Consider the following 21,169-nt stretch of genomic DNA (forward strand, 5'->3'; position numbering starts at 1 on the left):
ACTATAGTACCTAGCACGATTGGTGCAGTCTCAAGCAAAATGGTTTGCCTGTTATGTTTTTCTCTATTCGTGTTTTGCAGCTCGGCACCCAATTACGCAAATCGGATGATGAGCGCAAGGAGGCTTTCATTTTCGGGTTGGACTACTATATCAGGTTTGATGTCGAAGTCCTCGACCCCATAGATCTCAACAAGGCGGTAGCGATTGCTCTCGCGCAGGAGATGAAGCACAATAAGGGAAAGCCTAAGGAGACAAAGACTTCTCAAAGTACCTCTCAGACTTCTCAGAACCCGCAAAACGGTAAGAACGGTAACTCTTCTAACCAATCTTCCTCTAGTCTCTCGTAAAAGAACTCACAAAATGAATCTAAGGGTAAAGCTAACACAATTGCTAAACCTAAGCTCACTCCACATGAAAAAGCAGCACAAGGAATTTTAGGAGGATACATCACGTTAGAAGAACAAGTCTTTTTTTTAATTCCGTGAAAAAGATCCTTCTATTAGTTAATGAAATTGCCCATAGGGCTACAACCACCTCTATAATAGAGGGCTACAACAATCAGGATGGGGAGACTCTCCCAATGAAAAAAGAGCATATGTACAATGAGGCTAAATCAAGAGATGGGAGGAGGGAAAAGCCACACAGGTGGACGGTAGTGCCATCTTAGCACACCCTGGACCATGGTGAAAAAAGGCCAAGGACTCCAGAGTCGAAGGAAAGCCTCTTTGTGCTCCCGCATGCGGTTGGTGCTGCCCTGAAGTCTCTCAAATTGTCCTCTGAGAGTATGGATCAGCTCTAGCCAAAGATCCAGAACAGTCTTTGGTGGTGGTACAGGGCGAGCCTCAAAGATGCAGAAGCAGCGGGCCCGCCAGATGAACCAGAGTGTCATGCCGCTGATGAGCTCCCAACACTCCTCTCTCACTGCACCACTCCTGTGAAGTAAGCTCTGTAGCAGACTGGAGTGTAGGTCGACCCCCTCCATCACTATCATCGTGCCGGTGGAGGATAGCTCAAACTGAAGTGTCGGGCCCGTGAGAGTGGACCAAGCAGCTGCCCCCCAAGTGTATTGCCGAGCTGAGGAAAGAGCTGGCATTAGCCAAAGAACACGAAGCCACACCTGCTGTGCCAAAGGAAAGTCCCAAAGACAATGACACTGACTCTCTACAAGATGGTCACAAGCTACACATGCGGCCGAGAGACCACTATGTACAAGCCAGCTCCCAACTGCTATAGCTCGGTGTGCAACCAGCCATTGGAACAAAGTGACTCACCTTGGCTGTCTGGAGTCCCACAACCTCTCCCAGAAAGCTGCCAAGAACTCAGCTGTGATACCCTCCTTCTGCCAATGAGGTGCTACATCAGGACGAGCCTCCCTCTACGCTGCCAGTAAGTGACGTCCCAGTCGAACAGTGTACTGAAAGAAAGGGACACTTGGATGGTCCGCTGAGGAGAAAGGGTCCCTCCAAAGCCACTCTCCAGGATCCCACTGTACTCATGCTAGTGGACAACTCTCCCAAGCCCACAGTCTCCTGTGGCCAGTCACAAGAGCTGCTGGGTCAGGATCTATGACACAAGTTCTCTCACAGATGTCCACCACTTGGATCCTCTGAAAACAACACTCACCTGTGGGGCCTCAACTGCAACTCGGTATAACCGTCCCTCACCCTGTATCTCGAAAAACAAGGAGGGTATTGTCTCTGAGCAAGCCCGAACTGAGATGAGAACCTCAGTCGCGTGAAGGCCCCCATCCATCTGGGCGTTGCCGACTCGAGAGGTGTGAGCCACTCAGCTGGTACTGCCTCTGAGATGTCCTGACACATGCTCTGCACCCCTCTCATGCCTTGTAGTTGAATGCCCTAAAGCTCCTCTGACAAGCCTGAAAATTGTAGCCAGTCACCTAAAGTGCGTACTGGACCCTTTGCCATGGAACCCCAAGAAACATGAGGCCTACTACCAACCAAGTGGCCTCTCTGAGTGCTAACCATGGGGTTCCAAACAAGGGGTTGTCTCAGGCGCTCCTCCGTGCAAGTAGGCTGACGGTACCCCAGGCCTCTGCTCTCAAGATCGGAGCAGACTCATAGTGAAGCGGTCCTCTAGTCTCCTGCTCGAGCCAACTCTGCGCATCTCTGTGAAAATCCATCTAGTCGAGGGTCGCCAGGGGTCTCCAGCCTGAGGCACCCTAACACTAAGCCGCTGAAGCAAGAACTCCTTCCAGAGCTCCTCTCCTAGAAGAAGTCCTCTGACGATAAACGGAGAAGGGCTCTGCTCTGCTGTGCTGGGTCTATGATCCCCAACCCTCCCTGAGAGCAAGGAAGAATGATGACCTGCCATGCCACTTTGGCCTGGGCTATCTGAGTATCACGCCTTGACCAAAGGAAGTTCCTGATCAGCCTCTCTACCTGGCTGATACAAGAACTCCAAAAGATCCAACAAGAAGTGATGTACCACATAGTAGCCAACAACACTTGATTGGCCTTTATAACTCTGCATGCCAGAGAAAGTCGTGCAGAGCTCTAATGTAACAACTTCGTCCTGATAGACAGGAGGAGGGAAGCAATTTGCTGCTCGGGAGACAAGTCCAAACCAACTTGACAGCCAAAGTACCGAATTGCAGTCCCTGGGGGAATCCACCTGAAACCCTCACCTGGCATCCAATCAGGCGTAGGAGCACTACCAACCGAGAAAGCCACTGTCTTTCTCCAGTTGATCAGTGCGCCTGATGCACAACAAAAAGTCTCTAGAGCCTGCTCACACCTGTGAAGGTTGGCCTCCTGGCCATCCAAGTACAAGGCTGAGTCGTCTGTAAACTCAACATCCAAGAACGCATCTCCCCGAATAGGGAGCGCTAAGCCACGTAAACCAACCTGCTGTGAAACCAAAAACCTGCTCATCGCCTCAGCATAGAACAGAAAGAGGAAGGGGGCAAGAGGGCAGCCCTGTCTAACCGACTGTGTGAGCATGAAACGATCACCTCTACCTCCTGACAAAGGTACCTGACTATGTGCCTGTCTGTACAAAGCTGACACCTCTCTGATCTAAGCATCTGAGAAGCTCATCCTTCGTAGAGTGCCCTCCAAAAAGTCCCAGTCAACTCTGTCGTAGGCCTTCTCAAAATCGAGAAGAAGTATCACCAGATCCTCACCACGGAGACGCGCGAGGAAAGAAGCCTCCCAAAAAGTAAAGATGTTGTCAAGGATACTACGCTCCTTGACAAAACCTATCTGTGTCCCATGTATAATGCTCTCCAGAAGTGGCTGAATCCTCAAACTCAGAGCCTTAGCAAGAATTTTGTAGGCTGAGTTGAGGATGGTGATGAGGCGCCACTGTCGAATCTCATCTAAGGAGCCACCCTCCTTCGGAATGAGGCAAATCAGGCCCTCACTCATGCTGTCAGGCATCTCTCCTGTGTGCAGGATGAAGTGAAAAGCACTGTAGAGATCTGAACCAAGCAAGTCCCAGTACTCCAAGAAAAAGATGGGAGCCCTCCTCACTTGGACAGCTACAAGGGGGGAGTGCTCTAAGAGCTGTGTGTAGCTCCTCTAGTTGAAGAGGTAGCTTAAGCCTTTGGCGCATCTCCTCAGTCACAAGACAAGGCACCTGTGCCCGCACCTACTCTCTGCATGCATCCTGACGCTGTGACTGGGGCTCTGCCGACAGTAGATCACGGTAGAAGTCAATAGCAATTGCACGCATGTCCTCTGGCTCTAAAGCAACTGACCCGTCAGGCCTCCTCAACTGGCTGACCTTGGCATGCGTATGCCGAGGTCATGCTGCCTCAAAGAAAGCGCCTGTCACTCTGTCACCCATCTGGGTCCACTGCGATGCCTGTCGATGGAAAGCAAACTCATGGCGCCTCTCCTCTGTGCTGACGAGCTCCTGGCGAGCCTGCTCTAGCTGCTCCTTCAACCAAGGACTGTTTGGATGCTGCTCCTGCATCCTCTCCAAGGAAGCAACGCCCCGTCGGAGACGCTGCTGCTCCTCTCTCGTTGCAGCCAGGCGAGCCGAAGACTCTTGAAGAAAGAATTGGCTAAGCTGAGCAAGTCCTGAGGCCACTCTGTCAGCAGGAGAATCTTGCATGTCTAAGCTCTCTGTCCAAAGAGCCTCCACTCGCTCTCTGAGCACATAGTCCAGCAAGACCCTCTTAGGATCAGAGTTACCCGGAACACGGAACGGGAACGGCGACGGGCCTCCCTGCGGAACGGGGGAACGGGAATGGGCCCGGAACGGGAACGGCAGGCTAAAAAAACACCCAAATATTATTTTTTTTAGCGTTATGTGTTTGAATACAAGTAGTATTAGAGTCCTTTGACTCTAATACCCACAAAAAACACGATTCGAAGACCATTTAACCTTATTATGACTTGATTGGGATGTGAGGCGCCCAGAGTACATAGCCAGATGAACAACAATGAGCAAACACAATGCCCATAGTACATACACAATGCTCTCAAATAATTGCAAGAGTAGTAGTCAGAGATAACACTTTGGAATTAATTATGGCTAACATAGTAACAAGCCTCAAGGGCCGCCAGTGGCCAAGGTGCTACAAAAAAACCAAAGGGGGGCAAAGTTCAAACCAGACTTCAGTGACCATAATACCAAAAGACTGAAGGTGACAAATACCATAAAGATGCTAGTAGCTACAAATGGCAAAGAGGGCAAGGCTCAAGCAGCCATACAAAAAGGTGTATAAATGGCAAAGACTCAAGACTCAAGAGCCACTAGCCTGAGAGGCCTCCCAATCCGTAGTAGCCGGCTGTAAATCATGCACATCCTCCCATTCCTCATCATCGAGGTCTAGGTCCGGCTCGATCTCAGCCACAGATGAAGTACCTGGTGTTGGTGGATGTGCATCTCCACCCGCCTGAGAAGCCTCTTGCTCCATCTCCCACTGTGTAAAAGGATCTGTCTGTTTGTCTGTACTCTTGCAAAGCATTTTCAAATTTGCGCTGACGAAGACAAGATCATTAGCCTTCTCCACTCCAAGCCGATTCCTCTTCTTGGAAGCAATGTGGTTAAAGGTACTCCACAATTGCTCCAAGCATGAGGTACTAACTGACTGGCTGAGAATACGGATCGCCAATCTCTGAAGCTCAGGGCCATCATAGCCATAGTCCTCCCACCAAAGCACTGAACCTATTTTCCTGCGATCAATCTGAGCATCTGGACTGCCAAATGACCCTCGCATCTCTCTGTACTGTCTCAGCTGATCTCTGACAATGCGTCGCCCATCTCTGTCTAGAACCATCTTGTTTAAGATCTCTGTAAATTGGTTCATGACTTCCCTATCTGTCTCTTGCCCTGCACCTTGGAACTCTGGATCCACCATGTACGCTGCCCCGTGTAAAGGAGAGGCATATGAATTCCACCTCGAGCTGCAAAGCGCATGGATCTCCTCATATCGCTCTGCGTTCGGCTCAAGCTGTGCAAGCTGCTCAATCATGCGGTCCATTGCCTCATAAATCTTGCCAATGCAAGGATCCATGCCATCCAGAACTCGAAGCAAATGAACCACCGGTTTTACGTGTGCATCTAGACTCTTGAGCTCCTTCCAGAACTCAAGATCCTCTGCCTTATCCTTGCACCAAATCCCTGAACTGTCTTTGCATAGGGGGAGGTGGTGAACTCATCACTGATGAAGACCTGTCGGACGGCATTTTGACATTCAGACAGCCTGCGTACAAGAAGAAAGTTGAATGCGAAGCGGGTATCTGAATACTTTAGAAGCACTTTGCCGCCCGACCTCTTGAGGTACTCACTCCGAACCAAGTTGTGATTGTTGATGAAAGTAACCATCTTCACTGCATCAGCAATGACTGGAGCAATCCAGTCTAGCTTGCCGATGTCTTTCAGAAGGTTGTTCAAGCAGTGTGCCATGCAAAAGCACACTGTCACATGCGGATAGTGGCCCTCTATGATAGCTGCTGCTGCCCTGTTTGATGCCTCCCCATCTGTGACAAAGGCCACCACGTGTTGCTCACCGATGGTTTCTATGGCCGCTGTCCACTCTGCAGAGAGGACATCGGCGGACTTGCCACTCTCAGTGGCATCATGAGAGTGCACAAAGTACATCTCTCCACTGGAGTATGCGACGAGACCATGGATAGATCTCTTCCTTGTATCGCTCCACCCGTCAGCAATGAGGGAAACGCCATGTTTTGCCCAAAGACGCTGAATGTTGAGGGTTGCTTGCTCCACGATAGCCTTCTCTCGATCGAGCAAGGTGGTTCGGAGAGCCTCTGAAGAGCACATAGCCGGTGCTATACTCTCCTATCTGTTGCACCATGACTTTCCAATACTCCGACCTATTTCGATCAAACATAGAAGAGGTTAGTATCAAAAAAGTGGAAACGACGATAACGGAAGAAATGAGAGAGAAGATTGATGAATCATAAAACAATGTACATACCTCGCTGCGACAAATGGGATATGGTCGTGATAGAAGAATCGGGCCACGGCTGCATCCACCTCTTCTTTCTTCTTTGGGTCCCAAGAGGTGGTAAGGGTCTTTTGGCGACGAATTGGACCTTTTGAAGATGCACCAACACCTACACCGGGTAGAGAGGAAGAAGGGAAAATGAGGGTCTTTGGATCAATACCTTTGCGTGCCGGCTTGGCTTTATGGTTGAATTGCCGATCCTTTTCCTCGAGCTCCTTCCTCTTCTCGATGGTTACGTTGGCACAAAATTTCACCTCATGTCCCGGCACTCGAAGAAAGTGTGCCCTCACTTTGTCATGCCCCCCTTTCCGCGTGTAAGAGCATAGCTTGCATCCCCATGCACGAGAACCTCCCGCCGCCGACAAGGTGCCCTCCGAGGTCACTTCATCCCACCACGACCATTCCTTCGCCTTTTGAGTGTTGCCGCATGAACGGAGGGGGTTGAACGAGAAGAAGAGGCCATGGATGATGGATTATCCGTGAAAGAGAGAGCTTGATCTTGAACTTTGAGAGAGAGAGAGAGAGAGGGATTGAGAGAGAGAGGCTTGCCGCTTGATTCCGTGAGAGCTTGAGCCTTGAGCCTTGAAAGTTGAGGGTTAGAACTTAGAAGTTAGCCCAAGAGAGAGAGAGGTTGAGAGCTTGAGCCTTGAGGCATGCCGCGGCGCCACACTATGGCTTGAGAGTTGAGAGCAAGCTAGGGAGAATGAGCTTGGCTTGAGAGTTGAGAGCAAGGCTCAAGCAAGGGAGAATGGGCCTTGAGGCTTGATGAGTGTGTGAAGAATGGGGGAGGAGGGGGGCATTATATACTTTTTTGACTGCTGAAAATGGCCGTTGGCTGCCTAACAGTCATTTTTTTCAATTTCAAAAACTGCCGTTTATGGCCGTTGGGGCCGTTCCGGTCTGTTCCGTCCCGTTCCAGCCCGTTCCGGTCGTCCCGTTCCGGTCGTCCCGTTCCGGTGACAGTTTCCAGCCGGAACGCCGTTCCGTTCCGACGCGTTCCAGAAAATCCCAGCCGGCCGGAACGCCGTTCCGGCGTTCCAGCGCCCGAAATGTCCGTTCCCTGGTAACACTGCTTAGGATGCGTAGCATCGTGCTCCCCTCCTCTGCCTATCAGTCACTGTAAGGATCACTGGTGCATGGTCCAAAAAGGAAGTCCTTGCAAGAATGCCAACTGTCCCATCCAAGTCACAGAAGTGGTCACTAGTGTAGAAGCGATCTATCCGAGATAGATTCACGCCTCCCACCCTGCGGTCCGAACGAGAGAAGGCCAGGCTGTCTGGGGGCCTCACAAAGCTAGAATGCTGCCACACATCTGAAACCCGCAGTCATACAAAACCTCTCCCAAGTTGCCAACTCAACTCTATGCACAATAGTATGGCTACCACCAATCCTGTCAGAGGGATCCTCCAACATGTTGAAGTCACCCCCTATGCACCATTGCTTTGCCTGCGGCAGAGACTCAACAATCTGAGACCAAAACTCTGCACGTGCACTCGCCACATAGATGTTTAGGAAGCCCACGAACAACCCTGAACCTGCATAGTGATCCACTGAGCCCTGCCTGGCACAATAATCCCTCTGTCCACAATGGCCTGCTGCAAAGAATCCGCAATAGTCATACATACTCTGCCCTGGATGCCTCCAGGTCCAAATGCAGCTGACCAAAAAGTCTCATATCGTCCACGCAAAAGTTGACCACACGTCTAATGCGGCTCTCATATAGATGATGCTTCTGTAGCATAAGAAGGTCAAACTCTCCTCCCACAAGACATCGCTGAAGCTCCTGACGCAGTCAGCTCCTCTGACACTGAAACTGGGGCCCACCTAATCCCTGTACGTTCCATGAGACGATCCTCATGGGGAGCGAGAGAAACTGATGTTGCCGCAACAAGTAACCGTGCTATCTTCAAGGCAGGCTTGGATGGGGAGTAATCCGCATCAGAGCGTCCTCGAGATAGGTGTGACTGCAAAGAGTGTCTAGCCGAAGCCCAAGTAGACCGAGCCGTGCGTAAAGCAACCTCCTCTGTCCAGGAGTCCTCATGTATGTGTACATAGCATGGCCGGCTCTGCATGTCAGCAAAGAAGTGAACCACAATGTGTCTACATCCTGTTGCATCTAGAGGTGTCACAGAAAACTTGGCCAATGGTCAAAGAGTCTGGAGGAAGTCTATAAACTCTAGGTCTCCGATGTGGTGAGAGAACTCTAGGGCCTGTGTCTGCAACCACGTGTCTGCAGCCACTCCAACATTGAGTCCATAGTCCACTTAGCCTGGTCCCTGCCGCATAGGGAAAAAGAGAAGCCAACCGCTGAGTCCAAGGCCTCTATCCCCCTAGCTGCAAGGAACAATACATGGACTTTGAAGCAGGCTGCCTCAAGGTCTGGTGAGGGGTCGCCGAGAAAATGTGTAAAGTCGTAGGCAAAGAAATCCTAGCGACGACGAATGTCGAAGCTCGTCAGACCACGAGGAGTTGCTGCAAAGGGAGACGTCTACACCAGAAGGGGGGGTCGCAAGAAATGCTGTCCCTCTCTCGCCAAGCGACTCATGGCAAAGGTGCTGCCAAGAGATCTCCTAGCAGCCAAAGAAGGCCCTGACCCCTAGGACGGCTGCAGGACTGGAGTGGGAGGAAGTGAGGGAGCAAGGGGAGAGGGGGATCGGCAAAGGTAGGAGGGTGAGATGGCGAGGCAGAGGGAGAATGAGGGGGCGGGAGGGCGGAAGGGGGGTGGAGGAGGGGGGGCTGTCGAGGGTGAGGCTGGGGCAGGGACCTCTTGCTGCTGAAGAGGGTCGAAACGGTTCCCCGTGGGAACCCACTGCTGTTGGGCAGGAGCCTGAGGACCACTTTGAGTGCCAGGCTGGCGCGGTGGCCCCTACCGACGTCGACCATGAAACTGCTGCCAGCCCTCCTCCGCTTGAGCCCTAGGCTCGGAGGGTCTTGAGGGCTGGGGCTGGGCCTGTGGCCTAGGTCGGGGTCTCCTCCGTGGACAGGCCTTCGCAAGATGGCCCATCTGTTGACAAATGAAACACTGATTCGGGAGGCCCGAATACTCCACACTCTGTCGGAACCAACCCCACTCACCCGAGGAAGTAGGATGACCTTCGGGAGAGTGTGGGTGTCCCTAACCAAAACACGTACTGAGGGAATGCCGGCTGCCTTGGCAGGTGCTGAGGCTGCCGTGCGAGGTGTCTCCAGGACAGTCCCAATTTCTGAGCCTATCGTGGACAAAAGTGGTAGGTACTCCCGCTTCAAACCAGGAAAGCAGACGGAGATGGGAAGGTCTGTCTCCTCTATCATAACATCTGAAGCTGGGTCAAAACCATGTCTCCACCGTCGAAAGTGGGTCGGACTGCTCGGATGGTCAAGGGGCTCATCGCGATGACCTTGGACGCCATCTTGGAGGTCTCAAACTGTTAGGTGCAGCGGAATGATTGTTTGCACTTTGCTCAAGATGAGTGCTCCGAACTGTGCTCAAGGTTCCTTTTAGTTCTTATGGAAGGGAGAGCCTTCCGTTCTTAATGGAAAGTGCTATGATCACAAACAAAGTGAATGGACACTGTGCGTGCAAGTGTATGAGACTGAGAGATAGAGAGAGAAGAGAGATACGACTCCAGAGACGTTGTAAAACCCTCCTCCGAAGGCCCCACTCTCGTTGGCGAGAGTGGTCTACTTTTGATTGCACAAAGTGGTACAATGCGTACGCAATGGACTGATGCAACTTGGGACTATGCCGATGACGAGGACGGTGATGACGACGACGACTTTAGGGCTGAAATCTGTGGTCTTCTATCTGCTGAATTTCGGGACTGTTTCGGTGGCTGAAAATGACTGTTTTGGCTGCGTTTTTATGGCTGAAAATGGGGTTCTTCTGCATCCAACTAGGGCTGAATTGTCTGCTCCTAAGGCTTGCTGAAAACGCTGCACATCTGTGGCAAATTGGGCTGAAAACCAAAAACGTTGGTGTTGCTCTGTCGCTAGCAAAAACGCTAGGGTTGATGGGGAATCTGCAAATCTTGGGGCTGATGGTAGCGTTAGTGGAAACGCTAGCAAGCTGGGTATCTGTGGCGATGCAATGCTGTGGAAAAACGCTAGGGAATGGGAGGTTCTGCTGGATACCAAAAACGCTACCTGCTGGGAGAGGAAACGCCAAGGTTGGGGGGGTTCTGCTGAGAAGTTTCCTGTTGAGTGGGGAGCTCCTGTTGCCTCTTCTGCCAGAAAGTGCTAACTTGGGTTTGCTTACATATTAACTTAGCAAAATTGCCCTACCTACTTTTGTTGGAAAGTCACTTAAAAATAATAAGTGAAAAATACCAAAAATAGGGAAAATAGGCTAAATGCACTGGAAAATTCCCCTGACTGAATCTGATGGATTCTGAAGGGAATACTGATGATCATGCTGTGTGCAACCAGAGGATATGCATCTATGCTAAGTGACTGGGCATGCACGGTCGACGAATAGACTCACAAAAGTGCCAGATCACTTCTAATCTAGACCGACTGGACTGATTGAACCTTGATCATGCTGTAGCTTGTCCACGGACATATAGGGTTGGATGTGTCATATGACACAAACTCTATCTGATAGTAGCCACGTCCGAGGAACTGAATATCCAAGACCTTGCCCACCTCTGCGAGAAGGCGGGCCTGGAGAAGATCATGCAGCTCTCCTCTACTGGGTCTGGTGCCGAGAATCTTGCAGATGACGGAAGTCGCCTGAAGGCGTTCTACCTCTGCGGCTAGGTTCTCTTGCTCCGTCGGTGAAAGAGCAAGTCGAATGGTGGGCTTAGCGGGGTCGGGCGAGGGGACTTAATTGGAGTCCCTCTGAGGCGGAGCTTGAGCCTCCATCTGTGTCTGCTGCTGCGGACGAAGAAAAAAGGGGGGGGGGGGAGAGAGAGGGCGATGTCGAAGGTGGTACCCGAATAGAACCATTAGCTTGTAGGAACCAAGGAGGGGGGTAGGAGGCGACAAAGACGGATAGAGCGAGGCAAAAAAGGATGTGCGTGGGTGCAGGAATGTGCATGAGTGGGAATGAGAGTGTGGGAATGCGGGGGGGGGGGGGACGGAGGGGCAGCACAAGCAGCATGGAAGGGGTACGGGAAAGGGAGGCAGGGGGGCAGTGCGAGGGGATACGGCAAGCGGGGGGCGGATAGGGCAGCGTGAGGGGAGGGGCAGGGCGCGCGAGCTAGGGGGGGAGGGGAGGGGGAGTTGGGCGATGGCGAGGGGAAGGTAGCACAGCAGCAACGAGCCTGTAGTGTTTGACACTTCGGTAATAACAGTGAGCCAATGCTTACCCACAAGTCATTTATTCTAAGGAAGGTTGATGTTATCATTTTCACATCAAGGGTCACATAAAAAGAACATGTCCTAAGATTGAATCTCGCGAATCTAAAGAATCCACAGAACCCACATTCTCTGTTAATGCCATAAATGAGAACACGAGTGTGACCCAAGTTTCTCATGATCGTCCCATTGATGAGTCTCTCATTAAGTGTTATGGTCATGTGAAGGGTCAGCGTTTTGTCATATTGTTTGATCCAGGCAGTATGCATGATGTTATAAGTGACTCTCTTGTCGAAAGAGCCTGCTTGGAGGTTAGCAAGACATCTCCTTCCGAGGTGTCGGGCTTCGATCCCGGTACGGACTCTCTCACCATGCAAGAGTGCCTTGATGTGTTGTTCACTGTTCAACAAACGTCCTTCCGCAGAAAATTTGTAGTATCTGCTCTTTCTGGATGTGATATGCTTTTAGGCATTCGATGGTTTCGTGAGCATAACCCTCTCATTGATTGGGTAGCCAATACTTTCAATTTCAATGCCAAAAGTGACTCTCCCATTGTCATTCGTGAGGAGGAAGTTGTTCTTTCTTCTTCATCTCTCATTTCTAATGTGCAGGCGAAGTTTAAAAAGAAAAAGGAGAAGGAGACTCTCTCAATCGTTTCTTCTCCAAAGCACGACACACACGATTTGCATGAAAAAGATGTGTTTATTCACAAGGATCATGATTTGCAGGATAAAGATGTGATTGTTCACAAGAATGATGCTTGTTCTAGTGAAGCTAACCTCATTGTAGATTTGATCGATCACGGAGAATTGAACTTGGCTCTGGAGTCAAGATCTAAGGAACCCCCACAGGAAATATTGTGTATGCGCTTGACTAGTTAGTACGCATTGTTCGAGTGTTTCACTCGTGATGGTTTCTTGTATTTAGTCACCGTCTTTATGTGTTCCCTTTTCATAAACATGCCATATTGTACGATGAATACGGTGCACTCATGAATGAGCTCGGATGTACACGGATTACTCATGAAAAGATGAAATGTTTGCATTCAAGGAATTCACATTCCATGTCTCTTCCTTGGCATGACACAGTATCCGAAAGAGCACAAGAAGGATTGAGCATCAAGCATCGGCATTTTTATTGTGATTTGCCACAGTTGATAGATTTAGATCAGAAAGATAAGTTTCGATTCCAATTTTTGTGTGTGTTTGATGAACAGTTTGACACTCCGTCTCTTTGTTCATCTACATTGCATGCACAGTCTTTAAAGAAGACTAGAATTTTTCCAATCACTTTACATGGAATGGTATGTTCATGTTTTTGTGTTGGAAGTGGCTTCAAGAATTTTCCTCCTCGGAGATTCTTGAAGAAGGTAGATCCACGACTATAGCGGAAGTTGGACCTTTAAAGCAGCCGCAGATAACTTTGTGTCGTTTTAGACGGGGCCCAAAAAAGCAAGCGTTGCAGACCTTTATGAAGTTCAAGTATTGCACGACTCACACATCAGAGTGGGCCGGCAAAGAGTCCTTACTTGGATTCATCTAGACACTGTTGTCGATCTCCCTCAACGCCATACAGTTTGGTACCAGTACCTCACTTTAGAAAAGAGGGGATGTCACGTGCACATCTAACCCTACGTGCATGTGGACAAGCTACTTCATGACTAGGGTTCCCTTCAGCTTAGGAAGTGTTCTGGCACCTTTGTGAGTCTGTTCACAGGCCGTGCATGTCCAGGCACTTAGAGTAGATGTATATCCTTTGGTTGCACACAGCATGATCATCAGATTACAGTCAGTACCCATCAAGAGCATTTTACAGTGCATAGAACCCATTTTCCCTATTTTATCCATTTTTCACTTATTATTATTATGTGACTTTGTTGGGAAACTGGCTAGGGCGAATTGGCTAAGGATATATATAAGAAAAGCTAGCGCTAGCACTTTCTGGCAGAAGAGGCAGCAGGGACGAAGTGTTTGGCAGTGCACCTTCTCAGCAAGACCCCCAGCGGAACAACCTAGCGTTTTCAGCCATCAAGAACAGCCTAGCGTTTTCAGCATTTGCAGATCAGTCTCAGCGTTTTGCAAGTTGTAGGCTGAGCAAGTTGTAGGTCAGCCTAGCGACAACAGATTCTCTAGCGTTTTGCAATAGATATCAACATCAGCCCTAGTGTTTTTGGAACAGCAAATCAGTCTAGCGTTTTGCAGTTCCTTGGCGACAGAACCACTTTCTGCATCAACGTTTTTGCATTTTCAGCAGTTAGGATCCGCACGGCAGTCCCCAAACCTTGCAGATCTCACCTTCCTGTAGGCAGATCCTCGCCGCACGGTCAGATCAACAAGCGTTTGTAGATTCAGTCCGCTATTCGCAGATTTCAGCGTCTGCGTTTTCAGCGCGTCGTCGTCGCGTTGTCATCATCGCCGTCGTCACCGACATAGAGTCAAAATTCAGCAGATGCAAGATTTGCAGATTTCAGCCCTTAGCGTTTTCAGTTTTCAGCCCGTCATCGTTGTTGTCGACATCGTCGGCAAGTCCATTGCATTTAGACCATTGTAGAGATTTGTGCAATCAATAGTAGACCTCTCTCGCCATAGAGAGTGGGGCCCTTGGAGGAGGGTTTGACAACATTCTGGTGTCGTATTCCTCTCTCTCTATCTCTCAATCTCAACACCTTCATTCAGAGTGTTTCTCATTAAAGGAACGGAAGGCTCTCCCTTCCGTAAGTAAAAGGAACCCTTGAGCACAATTCGGAGCACTCATCTTGAGCAAAGTCCAACATTCATTTCCGTTGCACCTTATTTTCATAGGCCAAGGGCCTTTAAATAAGTGCCATGGGCTCATTCTTTGGCACGCTTCCGGATGAAGGTGCAGAGCCTGGAGTACTGGCTTGTACTGAGTTGAAACAATATAAAAAAATGCCGAAAGGGGCGCTAAGGTTTGGGGCCAATGCTCTCTAGGGGTGGAACTCTGTCACAAGACGGGCACCACATGCCAATAGAAAAGAATAGACTTTTAGCACTTCAATAACAACTGAACTGAGAAAGAGAGACAACACGCGACACGGAGTGGCGTGTTTGGTTAAAGGCCTAAACAACACCTTTTGTACATTTTTTATACTTTGTCCATGTCCAGGTTCACGTTGAACCTGGACACATTTTAAAATCACTTATAATAAAAGTGGGATGGTCACAAAAACCATACATTGTGGGTTTCCCCAAAAACGAGCGTGCCTTCTCTCTCTCTCTCTCTCTGAAGGAGTGGAAAACAGAGATGAAAGGATGGTGGAAGGAGAAGGCCAACCTTCTTCAGATGGTCTTCAATGAAGGCGCAAAGTGGAAGAAGGAGAAAGAGAGCCTTAACGCAGAAATACAGACACTCAAAGAAGAAGTCTCAGTCCTCAAACAAGAGAACCCAAACGCCGAGATACGGGTACTCAAAAAAGAAGTCTCTGCCCTTAAACAGGAGCTTGCTGATAGAGTAAGCAATGGACTAGAGGAAGGCGAATTTCAACCCTCGGTAATAGATGAAATCAAGGAAATTAAGGAACAGGTAAGGATGATCACAGAGGAAGAGAAACTGAGTGTAGCAAAGACATCTTCATGGGCGGAGATGATAACAAGGACACAGAAAAAGGCGGACGAGGCTGAAAAATGGATTGAGGTCGCCAAGAAAGGGAAAGGTCAAGAAACTCCTTGTACACCAACGCTTATCAACATGAATCTCGAAGAGGAACAAAGAAGACGGATGCGAGCACTGCATGTGAGAGTGACCGGTCTCAAGGATATAAACAATGTGGAGAAAGAGGTCACAAGCCTTACATCCATGATGGGCATGGAGAAGCCCTTGCACACAAAGGCATGGAGGGTAGGTAAGAAAAGTGATGGCACGGGAGAGTCTTTAAAGGGGAGAGCTCTCATACTACGCTTCCCCTCGTTGGTAGAGAAGAAGGAATTCTTGAGGAAGAGGCCTACTCTCAAAAAGACAGGTATTTTCCTCGGTGATGACCTGACTCTCTCACAGCTCGCACATATGAGAGAGGTAATGCCAGAAATTACAGCGGCAAGGGAGAAGGGAAAGATAGCCTTCTACAGAGATGGACGGGTGGTGATTTTAGAGCGGCGTACTGCATGACGGTGCGAGACCTATGGGACCACACTGAAGATGGCTACCTGGAATTGTAATGGGTCTATGAGGTTGGACGTGGGTGCATTTGAGGAGAGTTTCAAAGACAAGGATATTGTGTTCTTCTCAGAGACTCATCAGGCCCCTGGACAAGTAATGCCACATGTGGTGGGATACAGATGGGAAACAGCTCACAGGACAAATGCGAGATCTAAGCACGGGAGTAGAGGTTTAGGAGGAGTAGCAGTGCTATTCAAAGAGGAACTACAACCATTACTGTATATTGTACGAAGAGATGATCATGCTAGATATATGTGGGTGAGACTGAGACCTGACACAGGTCGATTCCTATATATTGCCATATGTTACTTTCCTCCCAGTACATCAATGTATGCCGCATCCAGAGGGCAGGCGGCTTTCTCTATCCTAGATGATGACATTTGGGAGTTTTCTAGGGATGGTGATATCATTCTCCTAGGGGACTTCAATGCCCGAACGGGCAACTCGCAGACAGTCTTCTATGACACTTTAGATGAGGTGCTTAGAGAGCTGGATGGGGGTGAGTTGGGACTTGACAGATGCTCAGATGATAGAGAGCAGACGGAGTATGGGAGATACCTCATGGAAATGACGACTACACATGGATTAGCTATACTTAATGGTTTATAGCGATTTCTTGGAGCAGCTGGTTTCACATGCTTTCCACACAGACATGGGGCCAGTACAGTGGATTATGTTATGACACAACCGAGCTTTATCCCCTACATTCAGGATTTCGTAGTGGGAGCCAGGTCAATGGGCATAGCAGTAGATCATGCTCTCTTGACACTGTCTGTCAAATTTCAATATAGTACAACCCATACATCAGAAGGCAAGTCACACACCCGCTATACATTCACTCCAAAGAGTGATTTCGTTTATATAGAGGAGATCTGGGACCGTCTATTGGAAGGCACAGCTGGTACAAATGGTACAGGCCTCTCAATGGAGGAGTGCACCACTCTACTGATTGAGACACTGCATGGGGCTGCATCAGTGGCATACCCACACACTCAGCCGGGCAAGAGACGACATTCTGGGAGCATGCCCCATAATAGTTGGTATGATGAGGAATGCAGAGAGATGAGAACTCAGCTTCAGAGGGATCTTCTTTTAGGAGTCATCACTTACAGAGAGTCTCGGAATGCTTTCCGACGCCTTGTGCGACGGAAGAAGCGTGCTTACCTAGCTCGGATGGAACGAGACCTATATCAGATGTTCTTGAGTAGGGACTCAGGAGAGGCATGGCGACTCTTCCATGAGCACTCCCCTCCCCCAGTGATTACTTCACCTGATGTGTGGGGCCAATATGCGACATCATTATATACGGTTCCTGGATAGGAACCCCTTCCAGACCCTACCAAGCCTTGCCCAGCTACGAGCACTTTCTTTACACCTGAGATGGTACAAAGAGCCATCGACAAGATGAGGACCGGGAAGGCATATGATCATGACGGTCTAGTAGTGGAGCACTTTATACATGCCAGGGATATGTTGATGGAGGTTCTCGCAGTGTTGTTCAATCGTGCCATGTGTGAGGGATTACCTGAGACTTGGAGGCTGTCTAATATTGTGCCCATCTTCAAGGCTGGGGACCCCACAGAGCCTGGGAACTACCGCACTATTATGGTTGGACACACATTGGCACGGCTGTATGCATCTATTATGGAGCAACACTTGAGTAATTGGGCAGAGGGCGAGGGTGTACGAGCAAAGGGTCAAGCCGGCTTCAGGAGGGGTTTCTCCACTCTTGATCATATTCTGACACTCAGGGCCATCATTGAGGAGGGTAGAGCACATGGGAGACGGATCTATTGTAGCTTTGTGGATTTTCGCAAAGATTTGACATGGTACCAAGAGCCCGATTGATGCGTAGATTGCAGGAGATGGGGGTGCCCATAGAGGTGATTTGGGGGATTATGGCTTTGTACAGATCAGTGGTAGGACATGTACGCACTCCGGAAGGGGTATCTGATTTAGTTCACTCTACTATTGGAGTGAAACAGGGCTGCCCATTGTCTCCTACTCTATTTAGTATGTATGTTGATGAGGTGTCTGAGTACATTGATAGAGAGGGTGACAGGGGGTGCCCAGCTGGCAGGGACGTGGATCCCATTGCTACTATATGCTGATGATATTGTGCTGATATCTGACTCACCAGAAGGTATGCAACGACATTTGGATGCACTACGCAGTTTTGCAGAGGATAGTGGACTGTGTGTAAACCTAGGTAAAACCAAGGTTATGGTGTTTAACACCACACCGCAATGGATTAGGAGATCAGTACCTACCTTCAAATATGGTCAGGAGATTGTGGAGTATACAGATGCATACACTTACCTGGGGGTAGTCTTTACTGGGCCGAGATTTTCTTTGAGAAGAGCAGCAGAGACTAGACTAACTAGAGCTGGTGTGGCTCTGGGAGGAATGGAGAGGATGTGTTCGCAGGTTCAGTTCCAGGAACCTAGGACAAAGTTATGGCTCTTTGATACTTTGGTTGCTTCTACTATGTTATATGGGGTGCAGGTTTGGGGACCTTCTATAGGCCAAGATGGTTGGAGGCGTATGGAGAAGCCCCTGGTATCTATGATCTCTCGGCTGATTAGAGCCAAGGCTTCCGTACCGCATGATATCATTCGAGCAGAATTAGCTGCCCCCCCTTTGGAGATTGAGGCACTTACCAGATCAATCTCCTTTTTACACAGTCTGTGGGATACTACTAGAGACAGATATGCTAGGGTGGCTCTAGAGTCCTCCAGACAATTAGCTCTTAATGGGGATACATCATGCTGGTTTGCACAGATGGCATCATGGTTTCAGACACATGGTTTCACCATGGACAGGTTGCCTCCTTTTCAATACTCTCTACAGGCACCCTGAGGTCTCCGACACGGGTAGAGATTAATAGACTTATTCGTCAGGATCTGATCCAGTTGGACACGAGGAGGACATGGATAGAGCCGTTACAGGAGTTGGGCAGAAAGATGGCTTTCTATAGAGAGCATCTTCTCCACCTCACGGGGGATGGGTTTGTGATTCGACCTAGCTATATGGACACGCATCTTTCTCATGGTCTGCGCTGTGCCATTGGCCAGATACGCACGTCATCACATCAACTCGAGATTGAGACTGGCAGATTCAAAGGGACACCAGCAGATAGCAGGATATGCCGCCTATGCCATCTAGAGCCAGAGACAGAAGCACATTACATATGTCATTGCACAGTGTACTATGAGATACGAGGCCGTTTTCATTGTCTATTCAGAAAAGGTTTTGGGCCTCTATCTAGGGTCATGAGTTATGAGGATCAGAGATGTCTTGGGCTATATCTACTTGAGTTACACAGGCATAGAGAAACTTTACTGAGGAGAGCTGAAGAGCGACAACCCCTTAGACAGATCACAGATTTCTTTACACTAGATATTGTACACCCAGAAGAACAGACAGAGGAGCAGCCAACAGTGGAGAGGTCTACCCGCACTACTGGCATTCTCATAGACCGAGCATTGGAGCTAGGGAGATCTAGACGACCCCGATGGGGAAGAGGAGCTACACAGTTTCGAAGGAGGCTACAGCAAAGGATTCGAGCCATACTCTTTCGTCGTCCACATTGCAGATGAAGATGGATCCCTATGAAGATGGATCTCTAATCCCCTCCCATATTGCCTTCACATTGTACTGCTTAGTTTAGGATCCCGCAGTATTTATATTTTGTTATCCTAGTTTAATTTATTTTGTTAATCTGACTTTGTATCAGATACACCGCATTGTAACTTTCTGGTCTCATAGGTCACTTTGGCCTTTTGAAGACGTTAATATAACATTTCATTTCTCTCTCTCTCTCTCTCTCTCTCTCTCTCTCTCTCTCTCTCTCTCTCTCTCTCTCTCTCTTTTTGCTTTCGATCCCTAGCGCTTCTGCTCTACTGCACGCGTGCCTCGCTCTACTCGGCCCAATCCTGCACTCCTTCACCTTGCGCATCTACCGATAGCTCTTTGTGGCAATATAATTTTCACAATTAGGACTTCTCTTGGGTTTTTATTTTGTCCAAAACACAAACAGAGATGTCTTTTGGTTGCATAATCACAAGGAATGACCACATTTAAGCTCCTGAATACCGGGATCTTCTTGTTGTCCGTGCCTTTTTTGATGTCCCATTTTTCCATCCTTTGTGGCAATGTGTGGTTATTTCAAAATGTTAAAGAAGATTAAGTTGTTGAACTATGGATAATTTTGATGTGGCTTTGTTTGGCACAGTTTGGCCTCTTACTGCCCTGAACTTGGAGCCCCCATTCAGTATTCCCAAATCAGCCAAAGTTGATGAGGTGGTTTTTGCCAATGGTTTCATTGGAAGCGTTCTCTCCGATTATTTCTGGTACGCTTGCTCGCTTGCTATCAAGATGGTAGAATTTCTATAGCAATGCTGCGTTAATCAATCCAGTGAAGTTTTTCTTTTTGTGTAGGGCACTCTCTGTGGTGTGGACAACACCTTTAGTTGCGACTCTTGGTATGTCCTTGACAATTCCTTTGGCCATGGTTGCTGATATGCTGATCCATGGAAGGCACTTCTCTGCAATCTATGTACTTGGCTCCGTTCAGGTTTGTTTTGTGGCTTTTCTTGTGGAAGTATCATGGCTTTTGAGTGAGCTAACAAGAGTGAGGTGCATTTCCAGGTTTTTGCAGGGTTTGTTATTGCCAACCTTACAGATCATTGTACTCGAAAGCTTGGTTTTTAGTTTGTACATCCAGGTTAAGTACACGTGAACGCTCTTTACATACACCAAGTGTATTTAAAATGGGCAGTCCAATTTATGTGAGCCCACTTTACATACACCCTCGCGTCTTGATCATCAACAAACTATTTTCTTTGTGTAAATTTATTTCAGAGTCCTTTGTTACTCTACTTCAAATGTAAATGGGAATTTTTTGATTGACATTCTCCTGTTAATTGTACTCAGTAGTTACTTGTATTGAGCAATTCTCTAAGCATATCCTATGAAAGATTGCTGGAAGGGATCAGTTGGAGGCACCCCAGGTTTTCTTAATATACGACTCCTTCCCAACTTTTGCAAATTTTGTTTTGATGATAGTTGATGAAGAAAATGAGTTCATTCTCTGCCGTTCCCAGCATGTGGTGCATCAATTAGGTGGCAATGGTGATGCCTACCATGGCTCTTGCCCAATGGTACGCAGCTCTTGGCCGACCATGTTTCATGGCTAGTATTTGGAAGAGATAAGCACCTCCCCCTGTGGGCCCTCTGGTGTGTTGCAAAAAAAAAGAGAGAAATTGAGTAAATTTAACT

The 21,169-nt window shown here is 48.8% G+C and overlaps 1 protein-coding gene across 4 annotated transcripts in view; it reads left to right on the forward strand.

The window, feature by feature from the left end:
* LOC147439087 (thiamine-repressible mitochondrial transport protein THI74-like) overlaps positions 1-20,840 on the forward strand; it is a 66,544-nt gene extending 45,704 nt beyond the window's left edge. For 3 of the 4 annotated variants that reach the window (XM_086485012.1, XM_086485011.1, XM_086485014.1), the window contains 3 exons: positions 20,124-20,241; positions 20,330-20,465; positions 20,540-20,840. In XM_086485012.1, the coding sequence (XP_086341138.1) occupies positions 20,124-20,241; positions 20,330-20,465; positions 20,540-20,602 (317 nt within the window). In that variant the 3' untranslated portion in view covers positions 20,603-20,840. Of the gene's footprint in view, positions 1-20,123; positions 20,242-20,329; positions 20,466-20,539 lie in introns of those variants that run through there. The other variant, XM_086485015.1, reaches the window with a different exon arrangement.
* Positions 20,841-21,169: the final 329 nt, after the last annotated feature.

This window comes from Adiantum capillus-veneris, chromosome 16 (genome assembly GCF_014529385.1).
Source record: "Adiantum capillus-veneris isolate H3 chromosome 16, ASM1452938v2, whole genome shotgun sequence".
NCBI classification, from domain to species: Eukaryota; Viridiplantae; Streptophyta; class Polypodiopsida; order Polypodiales; family Pteridaceae; genus Adiantum; species Adiantum capillus-veneris.